The sequence below is a fragment of the Falco naumanni genome, chromosome W (assembly GCF_017639655.2).
Source record: "Falco naumanni isolate bFalNau1 chromosome W, bFalNau1.pat, whole genome shotgun sequence".
In the NCBI taxonomy this organism is placed as follows: Eukaryota; Metazoa; Chordata; class Aves; order Falconiformes; family Falconidae; genus Falco; species Falco naumanni.
The window spans coordinates 10,698,872-10,714,621 of NC_054079.1; the positions used below are offsets into that span (position 1 = coordinate 10,698,872).

At 43.9% G+C, this 15,750-nt stretch overlaps 1 protein-coding gene across 1 annotated transcript; it reads right to left on the reverse strand.

Moving 5' to 3' along the window:
- Positions 1-13,207: 13,207 nt before the first annotated feature.
- On the reverse strand, positions 13,208-15,180 carry LOC121080690. Its single transcript, XM_040578832.1, has 3 exons — positions 15,080-15,180; positions 13,594-14,563; positions 13,208-13,476 (listed from the first exon to the last, which is right to left on the reverse strand). Exons 2-3 carry the CDS (start codon positions 14,297-14,299, stop codon positions 13,208-13,210), a joined length of 975 nt encoding a protein of 324 aa, XP_040434766.1. The 5' UTR covers positions 14,300-14,563; positions 15,080-15,180.
- Positions 15,181-15,750: the final 570 nt, after the last annotated feature.

The following is a 15,750-nucleotide window of genomic DNA, read 5'->3' on the forward strand; positions in this document are numbered from 1 at the left end:
GAAGTTGTCACAACTGCAGGGAAACATGAAGCATATTCTTGCTGATGATAAACCCTTTGATGAATGGTTGAGAGGATTGGGGATAACAGGTTGGTTAAAGTCGTTATTGATGGAAGGAATACGCTTTGTTATAATCATTATTGTAATGCTTTTAATTTTTAGCTGTTTATTTTCTTGTTTGAAGAAAGGTTTAACATCTATTGTGAAACAGACATGGGTTGTCCAAAAAGAAAAAGGGGGATATGTAGAGGGATTTTTAAAGGACCGAGGGCATATGTTACCATTGTCCGGGTTGGACAACCCAGGCCTGTTAGTTGAAGCTGCAGAGCAACTTTAAATTGTCCTGGGAACAAACAGGGTGAGAAAGAAAACAAGCTGTGCACAAACAAGAAGGCAGGTGCAGAGCAAGTCCTGGGAACCACGAAATCCACACACTCTCATTCTGCACACTGATCAGGTGCCTGCAGCATGACCAGAGACTTTTATCCAATCACCTGTGTGTAAAGTCGGGTGAGCGGTCGGTTTAAGTTATAAATATGAGCTGTTTGTTTAATAAAGTGAGCATGGCATGTAGCCATATTGGTGTGATTGTCGTGACTTGGCTGACTCTCCATGGGGGAACCCTCTTCAATTTTCCTCCAAGCCTAAGCAAAGACATATTTGACCAGCGAGCTGGGATGCTGCGTTAACAAAGTAGGTCCTTGCTGGCTGGTGTCAATTGGGAAAGGTCACAATGTGGCCCTCCAGGTTGGATGTGATATTAGACTTGTTAGCAATAGAAACAGGGCATGTGGAGGGGCAGCTGTAAGTGGGTGCTGGGGTTGGGGCATTTGGGAATGATGCTGGCTGTGACATTACACTTGGGCATTTGGGAGGTGGGGATGGAGGTGTGAATGGGGCTGATAGGGTTTGTGGAGCAGTAATGAAGCATGGACAGCTGGGACCAAGCTATTGGGATTGGGAAGAACAGGGATGAAGACAAAGATCCATTGCTGACCTCCATTGTGGGGCTGGGTGGGACGTGGCGGGCAGAGGTGAAGCACTGTTTCTCTCCTGGAGAGAGCACTGCTGAGAGCATCGTGTCTGTAGCCCGCCCAGATGAGATGGTTGGCCAAACCCAATGGTGATGGAAGTACCTGCTACCCAGGAAGCCTGGCACAAAGCAAGAGCACAGCTCCCAGCCCACGTGTCCTGCCAGTCAATCTGATCCCATATGGACAAAACATTATGTCCATCAACCCGAGACAATATAAGAGGGATGTGAAGGTACTTGAATATATGTCTGAGGTTGGGTAACAAATCTGGTGAAAGGGCTGGAAGGCATGTCCTATGAGGAACAGCTGAGGACACTGGGTTTGTCTAGTTTGGAGAAAAGGCGGCTGAGGGGTGACCTCATTGCTCTCTGCAGCTTCCTGAGGAGGGGAAGTGGAGAGGGAGGTGCTGATCTCTTCTCCCTGGTATCCAGCGATAGGACACGTGGGAATGGTTCAAAGCTGCATCAGGGGAGGTTTAGATTTGACATTAGGAAACATTTATTTGCAGAGAAGGTGGCCAAACATTGGAACAGGCTTCCTAGAGAGGTGGTCAATGCCTCATGCCTGTCAGTGTTTAAGAGGCATTTGGACAATGCCCTTAATAACAGGCTTTAACTTTTGGTCAGCCCTAAATTGGTCAGGCAGTTGGACTAGATGATCACTGTAGGTCCTTTCCAACTGAACTATTCTATTCTATTCTAAAGACATAAATAAGAACACAAGTTTGAGTTCCTACCATAAAACACACTCGTCACAGTATAGCCTTGCTGCTGAGGATCTCCTCTAACAAACAGCATTTTGGCCATGCAAGCATTTGTGATCCAGCCCTCCAGCCCCCAGGCTGAGGATGCGAGAGCAGAATTAAATAGCTTTCTGTAAATCTGCCTGCTCACTCCAGGGTGGTAATCTCTAAAGTAAACACTCCTCAGATCCCTCTCTATACAGTAGTATTTCAGGGTCCTTTACCATTTCATCCCTGGACTCCATGTAATCCAATGCCAGATTTATATTAAGGCATTACGCAATTTTCACTTTTATCCATCCCCAATTTTTATTTGACCACAAGTCCACAGACAACAGAGATTTCCTTCAAATAACTCTGACATTTTGGGGGACATTACAATTAATTTAGAACTCATCACAGCCTATTAAGTTACTTAAATTATTTCTGTTAGAATCACATTAATTCTTTATCAAGAAATAGGTATCAGCTTAAAACGAAGAAAGTCAAACCTAACAGCAATTTGGTTACTGTTAAGCAGGTATTCTTTATTGCGGTGCCCTGCACACGGGGGATCGCTCCTCCAAGCGTATGCACCTAGCTTCAGTATACAACTGTTTATAAAGAGTTAAAACATACATATTCATCACATAGACAAAGAAATCATTAATATAAGACACACCTTTTCTTAGAACTAATTATAATATGCATGTACTGGCTATATCGCGGTCTTTGCTGCCATCTAGTGTCCTTTTACAGTCATTAGTCTCTTTGGTAGTCGTTACTTCGGTGGTCTTTCCGTAGTCTTCATCACTTGTCCTTTGGTTCACCTTTCTCTTTGACGCATGCTCAGTTGCGTCTATTCAAGATCCAGTTGTTTCAGCAAATTCCTAAGCCATGAGGGGTTCTTCTTCATACAATGTATGATGAAACTATTTGTGGTCTTATCTATGCAACTATGTAGCAAAACCTAAATGTTCAAAACACTGGTGGTCTTATTTATGCAACTATGTAGCGGCTCTCTACCCTTTGTCCTTGGCTAATGGGGGCCCTATTTCAAACTTTTCTCTGTCAGGGCTGTTACATCTTTATTACTACTTATCACCTGAACCCCCGCAGTCTGTCCCTAAAATCCTTCCCCCTACCTCAGGTCTATTCTAAAATCTTTCCCCCTGTCTGCCTTGGTCCATCGCTAAAATTCTTCCCCCCACCCCCGGTTAGTCACTAAAAGCCTTCCTCGACACCCCCCCCCCCCCCCCCCCCCCCCCGCGTCTATAGGTAAAATATTTACCCCCATCCCACGGTCCAACCCTAAAACCCTTCCCCTGCCCACCCACTTTGTCCCTAAAATCCTTCCCCCTGACCCAACTGTCTGTCCCTAAAGTCCTTTCCCATGCCCCTGATCCATTCCGAAATTCCTTCCCCTTGTCACCCTTAGTCCATTCCTAAACCCATCCACCCCCCTGCTCCCCCGGATTGTCACTAAAATCTTATCCCTGACTGCCAGCCAGTCCATGTCTAAAATCCTTCCCTCCATCCACAGACCATCACTAAAATTCCTTCCCCCCGCACCCCAGTCTGTCCCTAAAATCCTCTCCCCTGTCCCCATGGTCCATTCCTAAAATCCTTTGCCCTGCACCAGGGCCTGTCCCTAAAATCCCCCTTGTCATGGTTTAATCCCAGCCTGCAACCAAGCCCCACGCAGCCACTCACTCACTCACTCCCTCTCACCCAGAGTGTTATAAATACCTGACCCGCTAAAGGTAGGTTCAGAAATCTTTATTGTGAGGCAAAGTCAAAGAGCAAAAACCACAGCGCTGGGTGCACGACTCTAGTCAGAGGCGTGTCAAACGAATTCAAATATGATCTACTTATACCATTAAGGTTGCATCAGCCATATACATATGTGATAAACGCAGTCATGATTCATGTCAAAAATAGAATGTAGTGTGATAAGTGTAATTGTTGTACCCTGTGTAAATCTAAAACCTGTATCACAATTGTAATGAATGGGCGTGTGTGATTCCTTTGACACAATGTAAAAGCTTCCCCTGAGGCAATCGCTGCTTAGAAAAACCCGCCAAAGGAGACAAAGACCCTGAGATTCAAACAAGCGCGCCAAAGAGGATCCAATAGGAGGAGAGGGCGTGCCCTGGCGACCCAATGGTGAAATCGCAGGACGAACATCCGTGGAGAAGAGATTGGTCAAGATCCGGGCATAAAAGACGCTGCTTTTAGGACTCAGGTGTGCGTGTGGTGGAACTAATTGAGTTCTCCGCACACCTAGCGCTGGTTTTTCTTTTTGTTTCTCAACCTAAATTGATTGAACCCAAAATAAAATTGTTTTAATTGTTATCGTTTATAACAATTTGGTGACCCCGACGTGATCTCGCTGTGCTTTCCTGGACTGTGACTTCTCGAGGGGCGCCCCACAGATTGTGGCTCGGGAGTAGCAGTCTGGGTCAGTCTCCGGAGATCAACGAACAAAAGAGAAACAATAACCAAAAGGGATTGGAGCTCCTAGGGAAAAACTTCAGTATAAAGGACCCGTAATTCTGGTGCACGAAGATCCTAACGAAGACGACAGAGTCGTGAGTATAAGGGAAGCTGTTCGGTTGGGTGGGATCGGTTACTTGTGTGTAAGAGTGTGATTGAGAAGGGACCTAATTCTGGAAACGGACTCTAGTTTCGGAGCCAGGATTTGAGTTCCAAAGCAGGTGTGGAGGTCTTCTAACCGCGGTTCCAAACTCCCGCGAGGGACCTGGCCGGTGAAGGACCAAAGCGGTTCCTATAGGATTCATGGGTGGGATCGCGACTCCTATAGGGTATGTGGGTGGGTGAAGGGTTCAGCCCCCTGCAGGACACTCTTACCGGTAACTAAGGGCGATAGGAAGCCGCTGTAAAAGTCCTAGGATTCGCGGGTGAGTGGTAGGTCCAAAACCCCCTGTAGACATTGGTATCGGCAACCAAGGGTGTAATACTCCCGGATATCGTCGGGGGGGCGCATAACCCCTGCAAGACACTTAATGGTTGCTAAGGGCGATAGGAATTGCCACAAAATTCCTAATGAAAATGGGCCAACAGGAGTCAAGATTTGAAGAGGAAACAAAGGAAGAAAAGGAATACCCAAAAATTATTCCCCTGGATAGTGCTTTAGGAATAATGCTCAGGCATTGGGGTCACTGGCCATCTCAAGAGGGAAAAACTAAGGAAAAAATGGTCCATTACTGTATGGATGTGTGGATGAGAGAGGAAATTCAATCCGATTATGTATATTGGCCGATATTTGGATGTTTTGATGACTGGATTTGTAAGACATTTAATTTATAAGTGAATAATAAAGAGCCCTTTAGTCAGGAAGAAAGTGAATATGCTGCACTGTGGAGAGGGTCGGAGATGGGAAGATTGGTTTCATTATTTCCTTTGAGAGAAAAGAGAGAAAGGGAGGCACGGGAGAGAGAAACTAAACCAACCACGTTATTATGGGAGCCATTAGACAATTTACCCCCGCCTTATTTAAGGCAGGACGCAGAAGGCCGTCAGGAGAGAATACATCCTCCACTGCCTCCTGACCCCGTTCCGTCGGCTCCCCTACTACCTCCTGACCCCATTCCTTCGACTTCCCTACTCTCTTCTCCTTCTAGTCACACAAGGAGTAAAACAGTACAGAAAGAAAGAGATGAAATTTATAAAAAAGAAGGAGCAGTGGCTCTGGCTCCCCTCCGAGAGGTACCGATGGGAGGAGATACAGGAGGAATTGGATTTGTATCGGTACCTTTGAATACAGGAGATGTGAGATTCTTTAAAAAAGAAATGGGTCGTCTGTTAGATGATCCTTAGGGAGTTTCTGAACGATTAGACCAGTTCCTAGATCCTAATACCTATACCTGGGAAGAATTACAATCTATCTTGGGAATATTACTTACAGTTGAAGAAAGATTTATGATTAGACAGGCAGGAATATGGATGTGGGAAAGAAGGCATCAACAAGGTCCTCCTGGGGAAGAGAAATGGCCTAACCAGAACCCGAATTGGAGTAACCAAAATGCCCATGATAGACAAAATATGTCAGATTTGAGAGAGTTGATTATCCAAGGAATCAAGGAGGCAGTTCCAAGGGGGCAGAATATTAATAAGGTTTTTAGTGAACAACAGGAAAAGGACGAGTCTCCTGTGGATTGGTTAGAGAAACTGAGGAAAAATTTACAAATGTATTCAGGGCTAGACCCAGCCTCTCCAGTTGGAGAAGCATTTCTAAAAATCCAATTTGTGGCCGGATCATGGGGGGATATATGAAAGAAGCTAGAAAAGTTGGACAGTTGGCAAGAACAAGGATTAAAAGAACTGTTGAAGGAAGCTCAGAAAGTGTATGTTCGGAGGGATGAGGAAAAACAAAAAGAGAAAGCAAGAATGCTTGTAGCGGCAGTCTGGGAAACTCAACAAATGGAGGATTTCCTGGGGAAAATGCCCAAATGTTATCATTATGAGCAGAGGGGACATGTCAAAAAGGACTGGAAGAGACGAATGAAGGACAAACAGATGTTTAATGAAGATGAATAGGGGTATCAGGGCTCTACATTCTGGGGACAAAAACATCTGAGCCCTTGATAAATTTATAAAGATTGGTCCCCAAGAGGAGAAAGTAATGTTTTTAGTTGATACAGGAGCTGAACGATCTACAGTTTGGCACATCCCTTTGGGATGTCGAGCAAATAGATACAGCTTTGGTAGTAGGAGCAACAGGGGAACCTTTCAGGGTTCCTATTATCAAAAATGTAAAGACTGAATCTAAAAGGACGAGATTTGATTATACAATTAGGAATGAAATTGGAAGTAAAAAAAAAAAAAAGGAACAATCATGGTAAATTTATATCAATTAACAATAAAGGAATGGAGAGTCATAACTGAACTTGAGGATATCAAACTTACTTTTAAAAGAACTTGATGTAACGGCTAGGGAAATTTATATTGACTTCTGTAAAAGGGTAATTGAAATTACAGTAATTTAAAGTACAAGAGAACCGATGTTATCTTTAGTAGCTGATGGAACCCACTTTTCCCCAATTTTCCAGGACCTCTGTTGGTGTTTGTTGTGTTGGAAGTCTTAAAAAGAAAGGCACACCTTGGTAAAAACCGGAGAGGTCAAGACCGGAGGGAATCGGTGCTGCAGCTGACAAGGTCTGCCGAGGGCTGCAACCCCTGGGGCGGTGACCGCTGAGCATTATGATCCTGACCAGACCTCTCTTGATATGGGTCCTGATTGGAATCCTGTGGGAAGGTGTGGACACCCTTTATACTTCCAACTTTATATTGAGAAAACAGAGGGATGGATAAAGAAAGAAGAAGATAAAAAACATCGTTGGTTATCTAGCTTGTTTTATCATGAGATGAAAACGGGAGTCAAATATGAAGTTCCCACAGTTGCTAAAAATGTGTTTGTAAAACTTGTCAAAAATATAACAAAGGGTAACTATTTAATCTTATCAATTGTTGTATGTAATTGAGTTACTGAAGTGAGTGTTATACTCCTGGAAATATTTGGGGGGTTGTTACTTATCCCTGTTTGATTTGATTGAAAACATAAATCAATAAGGTAAACAAAACCAAAAGGGGGAATTGTGATAAACGCAGTCATGATTCATGTCAAAAATAGAATGTAGTGTGATAAGTATAATTGCTGTACCCTGTGTAAATCTAAAACCTGTATCACAATTGTAATGAATGGGCATGTGTGATTCTCCTTTGAGACAATGTGAAAGCTCCCCCTTCCTCTGAGGCAATCGCTGCTTAGAAAAGCCTGCCAAGGAAAGCCCACCAAAGGAGACAAAGACTCTGAGATTCAAACAAGTGCGCCAAAGAGGATCCAATAGGAGGAGAGGGCGTGCCCTGGCGACCCAATGGTGAAATCGCAGGACGAACATCCGTGGAGAAGAGATTGGTCAAGATCCGGGCATAAAAGACGCTGCTTTTAGGACTCAGGTGTGCGTGTGGTGGAACTAATTGAGTTCTCTGCGCACCCAGTGCTGGTTTTGCTTTTTGTTTCTCAACCTAAATTGATTGAACCCAAAATAAAATTGTTTTAATTGTTATCGTTTATAACACACATTCCTTATTTTCTCACAACTATTTACAATATTCCTTGAAGTGATTTAAATAACTCCACCCCCACTGTGCTTGTGCTTTTCGGTTGGGGGGGTCATCTGGTGGTCGTGCAGGGATGAAGTCAGATGTCTTCCTTGCGGTGAACTTTTGACCTGAGAAGGGCAGCTTGTTATCTGTCCAGCACAGCACTTAGTGAAAAGCCAGTATCTGTTCGTTGGTTTCTCACAGTCCCTCCATTTTAATTTTTTATAGCTTATTTGGCTTGAGCTATTCTATACAGTCTGTTGTTTTGTTCATAAACGAGCTTTGTTTTCTCCAGATTCTCATCTTTAATTGTTTTTCTCAATACCATCACCTTAGAGGTAGTCCTGGATATTGCCAATTCTGGATCTGTAGGCATGGCTACTACATGCATGCCTTGCACAACACTGGTTATTAGTCGGATAAAACAAGGTAGTAGACAAGGGAGAAAGAGCAATCTGGTAACTGCACGCAGCAAGAAGAAACCCACCTTCTTCCAGCAAGCCATCCCTCTCAAATTGTCCCACCAGTTCGCATCTAACATGGATTTCCATTTCTGTACAGGGACATGTGCTATTTTCCTTATTTCTTGGGCTATATCCAGGACTGCCTCTCTGTTATCATAATTTTTTTTTTTTTTTTAACAGCATACTGACATATTCCATTTTCCACATACGCCTCCTTCAGCTAATAGATAATCCAGGGCCGATCTATTCTGGTATACAGCAGCCCTGGTTTGGTTTTGTTGTCTAACAATCAATTCTAAAGCAGCTGAAGTTTTGTTAGTTATAACTTCTACTACAGCCTGTAGTCTGATAATCTGGTTTAACATATAAATAGGGGTCCGATATCCCCAACTTCCATCTTGTGCCCAAGTGGCTGGCTGTCATGGTCCACTCAGTGGACTTGTGATGGTTCGTTTACTATGATCTCGAAGCACAAAAAATCAAGGCGACCACGCCAAGGGGTTATGCTTCAATCAAACACCACAATTTTATTGTTTGCCTGTTAAGTGGCGTGCGATAGGTAGAATGACAGAAAGTGAAGAAAAGATAAAGTAAAAAGAAAAGGAAAGATGATTATAGCTACTACCACGGGCCCAAGGCGTTCCTATGGTCCCAGGTCTAGGAAGTGTCCCGCCGGTCCTTCCGATCCTTGGTGGGGAAGATCTCCAAAGTTCGGTTGCTAAGAAGCCATCTTTTATGCCAAGCAGCACACCTTACTCCTCTGGTCCATGGATTGTTGCCAGTCTCCGCCTTCTTGAGCCAGGTTATCACACATGTCCAAAGAGGAGTGCCCAAGGCATGGTTTGCCTTAGAGGCGGGTAGCTTCAGATCAGGAGGTGTGTTTTTTTATTATAATGATTTTATAATGAAGAAAGTTCACCTGAAGTTTATGTTTTCTGGTTCATTGTTATGACCACGGTTGTGATCCATCTTCTGGACAGCTGTTATGCGGCCTTATCGTAGTTGTTCCTTCCAGTGCCGGGTATCAGGGAGCGGCACAGTACTCCTCGTACCATGCAGTTTTCCTTCCCAGGGTCTTTGGGCCTCGGTGTCCATGAGGACCACATTCCATCTCCAGGTCTCTGTTAGCAATGTTGAGACAATATCGTTCTCTTTAGACCAACTCTTACACTGGCTCATAGATCTGTATAATCTTTTCAGGGGGCCATTCATCCTCACCCCATTGTTGAGTTCCCCCATATAATTTCTTTTTTGTCATTTCAGTTCATCATATACTGGGACTCCAAGTTCTTCCCCCTTTTTATCAGGTAGTAGAAAGAACCCAGGTTGTATTATTCCCAACAAACAACAACCCTTCCAGTCAGGAGGCAATCCTGAATATGCCCTTTTTCCACATATCCAAAATAATCCTTCAGGGGCCTTCCAGAACTACTGTGCTGTATTATTTAAGTTTTCCCAGTATCAGGAGACGAAGAGGGTCCCCTGTGGAGAGTCGGCCAAGTCACGACAATCACACCAATATGGCTACATGCCGTGCTCACTTTATTAAGCAAACAGCTCATATTTATAACTTAAACCGACCGCTCGCCTGACTTTACACACAGGTGATTGGATAAAAGTCTCTAGGCCACGTGGGGTCCATGTTGCTGACTGGTGGGCATGCTGCAGGCGCCTGATCAGAGTGTGCCAATGAGAGTGGGCTGATTTCGCAGTTCCCAGGACTTGCTCTGCACCTGGCTTCTTGTTTGTGCACAGCTTGTTTTCTTTCTCCCACTGCTTGTTCCCAGGACAATTTAAAGTTGCTCTGCAGCTTCAACTAACAGGCCTGGGTTGTCCAACCCGGACAATGGTAACATATGTCCTTGGTCCTTTAAAAATCCCACTACATATCCCCCTTTTTCTTTTTGGACAACCCATGTCTGTTTCACAATAGATGTTAAACCTTTCTTCAAACAAGAAAATAAACAGCTAAAAACTAAGAACATTGCAACAATGATTATAACAAAGGGTATTCCTTCCAACAATAACGACTTTAACCAACCTGTTATCCCCAATCCTCTCAACCATTCATCAAAGGGTTTATCATCAGCAAGAATATGCTTCATGTTTCCCTGCAGTTGTGACAACTTCTTGTGCATCGATATGGAATGATCGGAAACGTTCAAACAACACATCCCTTCAAAATCCTCACAACCGTGTCCATGTGCTAATAACAAAAAATCTATTGCAGCTCTATTTTGTAATGTAGCATGCCTAACACTATCTACATCAAGCAATAATGAACTTAAAATCTGTGACGTAAGATTAAATTGTTTCTATCCTCAACATGCTAACCTTCGTATATTCTTAGCATTTAATGCTGCCATTTGGACTCATGCATGTACCATTCTGATTGGAAGTCAGATCCACTGTTTTAACATTCCAAAAACCATCAAAATTTGTTTCATTCTCTTGCAGGAGAATACCAATTAAACAAGTTCTAAAGGGGTTGCCTGCCTGTTGCAGACTTAAACAAAAGTCTGTTATTCCCGTGATATTTGCCCATGTCACCCATATGTTTGTCCTAGGCAAGATGACAAAAATACTTTGGCCAATGGCTTAATATTCATCAAGATGGTAAACCAAGTCCACCACTCAAACATGTTTACTCCTACAATTTCCACAATTATTTGTTTTTTAAATATTCTACCCCACAAATCTGTGCTTTCACAGATTCTGATGATGTATACTGTCTCCAACCAGCATGGTGTTACACTAGTCGTATGCTTTCTCTTGTTTCATGCCCAGTTACTAATCAAACACATACACTCTTTACACCATTTACATTTAAGCTTTGGTTTACAGAACCGTTTTACCCCACATAGCATACAGCGGCACAATACCCACGGGTTACATCCCTTACAACATAGACAGTTCATTCCGTCTGCTCACTCTGAGTCTTTTCCGTCTTCTGATCTTGACATACAGGTCGCACAAACTTGCTAGGGACCATTATAGGTCCTTTATCTGTGGAGATACAAAAATAACCTCTACCGATAAATAACACCGGATTAGGCCCTTCCCATACGCCTGAAGCCATATTTTTATAAAAAACATTCAAACCAGGAACTGTAGTTGTTTGGTTCCCTCGCGCTGTTTGGTGATGTATAACAACAGGTGGTCCCTCTCTACCCTCCGTAAGGGAGAGATAGTTTAAGGTAAACAACACCTTAGTCAACCGTTTAGTTACGTCTGTGTCCTGCGATACTTTCTGTCTCTGAAGATAATACTTCAGGGTACGATTTGCCCTTTCAACAACTGCTTGCCCCGTTGGGGAGTGAGGAATCCCTTTAACGTGTTTAATTCCCCAAGTTGTCATAAACCTAGCGACTCGTTGGCTACTATACGCTGGACCATTGTCTGTCTTTATTTCTACAGGTACTCCCATGACAGCAAAACAGGACATTAAGTGTCTCTCCACATGTAACGCCTTTTCACTGGTTTGTGCAGTGGCCCATATAAAATGAGAATAGGTGTCAATTGTGACATGCACATACTTAAGCTTCCCAAAGTCAGGTACATGTGTTGCATCCATTTGCCAAACCTGAAGTGCCTTCAGACCTTTTGGGTTAGTGCCCACCCCTAAACCAGGTCCTTGATGACTACATTGAGGACAGGAGCGGACAATACCCTTTGCATCTGCTATGGGTATTTGATACTGTCGATGTAAAGACTTTGCATTCTGATGAAACATCTCGTGGCTGTTACGAGCTTCTTCAAACTTATTTGTTGGAGGAGTTATTGCCAGAGAGCTGACTGCTTCATCAGCTCTAGCATTACCTTCGCCCAAACCAATGGTCCACTGATGCCTTCTAATATGCATAATACAAAATTCATGTTTTCTCTGTCGAAGAGTACTACGCAGTTGTATAAACATTTCACCAAGATGTGGATTCTTTGTCTCTCTCAACAAGGCATCTTCAATGCGCTGTACTACACCAACTACGTACAATGAGTCTGATACTATGTTTACAGGTGTATTGTTCCAGCTTCCCAATGCCCAACACACTGCTTTCAGTTCTAAGGTTTGAAGGTTGTCCCCTGGTTCACCGGTGATCACTTGTTTCTGCCACTGATTATCGGATTGCCAAACACACGCAGCCTTCTTCATCTTTTGTCCTGTATCTGTAAACACCGTTGGCCCTTCAACTGGTCTTTTTGAGCATAACGGTCTCGCAATCCACTGGTAATGTTCTAACATCTTCCAGAGAGGTCCTTTTGGCCGGTTGTTGTGTACAACACCTGTATAGCCCATCAAGGCTTCCTGTATGGCTGTTGAATGTCTCAGAAGCCATTCGTAATCATCACCACGGACTGGAATACTGATATCTGCCGGTTCAGTCCCATCAATTTCAACAATCCTGTCTCTTCCTTTTCTCACCAAGGCCGCTACTGCTTCAGGACGACTTTAAAATACAACGTCTGGGTTGCAATGGCAAAAACAACCACTCTAAAACGATTGCCGTATTTTCCCCCTTTTTCTTTTGCCATTGCAAAATAAGGGCAAAAGGTGAAGTGGCAACATTTCAAACCATAAAAGATAACAGATGATTTGCCATTTGGCGACCACACCAAACAGTCTGAATCTTGCGGGACACAACTTCTAGGGCAGCCCACTGTTCTGGTGAACAAGTTCGAGGACTGTTGGCTTCAGTGCCATGCAACTAGGATCAGAACGGTTGCAAATCATCATTAGTGAGGCCAACTATATTACGAACCCACTGTAGGTCTCCTAAAAGCCTTTGAGCATCATGCAGATTAGTTATTTGTGTAGTAAGATTTACCTTCTGGGGTTGAATTTAAAAGAAAGTCTTTCAGGTCTATCACAACAATTTTGCCAATTCTGAGAGATCATCATAAAAGTTGGAAGAACAGGTCGCAACACTCCAATCGCTAAAAATGATCATTAAACTTCCATAAATCACGTCCCAATTACGTGCACCAATATTATTAATCACTACTGGACAAGCTAACGAGCTAGTCACCTTCCAGTCACCCTCCAAAATAGCATCATGAACATCAGACCAACGCTGTAGGATTGGATCTTTTCCCAAGTTTAGCATCGGAGGGGTAGTTGGGCTAACTGGAGGAACTACAGGGATTGAAGTAGTAGGCAGGTTCATTTCAACTCGCTTTTCCAGGTTTCTTAATTTATCTATTACCTCCTGTAAGGATTTCTCTGTATTGTTATCACAAAGTTTCTCCCCGCCTTCCTCCTCAAATTTGTCCAATGATGTTTCAGGAAGAGGAGGATAGACATCGGACAGCGCTTTTGTCCCCCCTGAATTTGACCTACGAGCTGTAGCCACCCTCTGTTTTGGTCTTGCTCCACCCACAGCTCCAATTGGTGCAGCAGGACTCGCTGCTCCTCCTTCCTGGGGAGGCTCGACAGCCTCTTCCGGGTTTGGCTCAGTTACAACAGACCCCTGAGAAGTAACTTCCGGTTTGTCTTCTGTCTTATCTAAAAGCTCCTGCACTGTTGAACACGCAGGGGCGGACATACCCTTCATAGGACGAGTATGCCCAACTCCGAAAAGTGTAGCCAAGAGAGAAGGCTTAGGTGAATCACCCTTCTGCTCTATTGGCTTTTCTACCACATCTCCCCCCAACGCTTCTATAGCTGCTGCCGCTACTTTCTTTTCCGCCTTCATAGTTTCCAGAGTGTTAACTATCGACCACCACGTAGCTCCGAATGCTTTAACTTCTTTTCCTTCTCTACCTCCCTCGATCGTAGTATCCCAGAGGCAATTTCCCACTTCTCTCCATTCCATAATACTAAACAATAACACGGGCTCGGGAAGCTTATCCTTTTTTTGTGTCCAGCGAACTAAAGCATCCACTTCTGTTTCTCTAGTGCTCTCCCCTCTCTTAAAGAGGATACTAGTTAAGAGCTTAATTGCCACGTCTAATTCCATCACGGTCTTCCTGAGTTCTCTCCCTTCTCACAGAGAGGGTATCAGCGGAGAGCCCTGCCACGTTGTTATTTTTTGGGTGTTTTTTTTTTTTTTTTTTTGTCGCAGTCTTCGTTAGTGCCCTCCCCTCTCTCAGAGAGGATATCAGCGGAGAGCCCTGCCGCGATTTGCTCTACGCGGTCTTACCTCCGGCGGGGGTGCGATCTGCAGCTCTACACAGAACTCTGGACTCTGCTTTTCGCCTTCCAGGTTCCGCCCGCCTCCAACCTCTGTAAAAGAAGAGACTCAAACTCTTATGGGTTACTCTAGGTTTGCATGTTTTAATCGGTCCAGCAGCGTTGCGTCACCTCTGCAGAGAGTGACAAGGTTACAGGATTTTTAGCTCTACATTTGTAGTCTCTAGAAAGCATTACCTAATCTATTGGTTTCAAACAAGTCTTTTATTAGTCATTATCTTGACAGTCGGTTTCACAAGTTGTTCTATATCTTGACCACTTCGCCATTTTACTTTTTCTTTCAAGGATGATCGCTTCAGGTTCTGCACGTCTCAGTTCTGAGTAATCACAATAGACAATCTCCACCGTCTCAGCCTCCTAGAGGTCAGGGTCTTCTGTTCTTAGAAACTTCTTTGAACTGTCAGGTACAGTCTTACTAATATTAAACTTTCATTGTCTACAATTTATTTACTGACCGCACTTGCAGTCCTGGTCTGGGGCTATACAGGGGACAAAGCTGAGGTGTACAGCCTACAGTAGCACTGATCTGGCATTTTCCTCCAACAACCTCCAGCTCCCAAATCGGACAACTTCCCTTCGGGTCCGATGCACGGAGACTTCCGCATTTAAGCGAACATCATTTAAGCTAAACTGCATTTAAGCGACTAAATGAGTCCCTGTTCGGGCGCCTGATGAAGAGGGTCCCCCGTGGAGAGTTGGCCAAGTCACGACAATCACACCAATATGCCTACATGCCGTGCTCACTTTATTAAACAAACAGCTCATATTTATAACTTAAACCGACCGCTCACACGACTTTACACACAGGTGATTGGATAAAAGTCTCTGGCCACGCGGGCATCCATGTCGCTGATTGGTGAGCATGCTGCAGGCGCCTGATCAGAGTGTGCCGATGAGAGTGTGTTGATTTCGCAGTTCCCAGGACTTGCTCTGCACCTGGCTTCTTGTTTGTGCACAGCTTGTTTTCTTTCTCCCACTGCTTGTTCCCAGGACAATTTAAAGTTGCTCTGCAGCTTCAACTAACAGGCCTGGGTTGTCCAACCCGGACAATGATAACATATGTCCTTGGTCCTTTAAAAATTCCTCTACAGGGATATCTCTGGTGTCCCTTTATAGGGACCTTCTTCTCCTGTGCAATTATACAATTTGATGAAATTATTTTATTCATGAGTCACCTGTTTTATTACAGTACCTCATAGGCTTATCTGGGAACCACCA

What these genes read in the sequence shown, in the direction of transcription:
- LOC121080690 (XM_040578832.1), bottom strand. Translation starts at nt 14,299, where the DNA reads ATGGAATTAGACGTGGCAATTAAGCTCTTAACTAGTATCCTCTTTAAG. An exon ending in GGACAAATTTGAGGAGGAAG is followed by an intron (nt 13,477 to 13,593) that starts GCGGGGAGAAAC and finishes CAATCCCTGTAG; the next exon opens with TTCCTCCAGTTAGCCCAACT.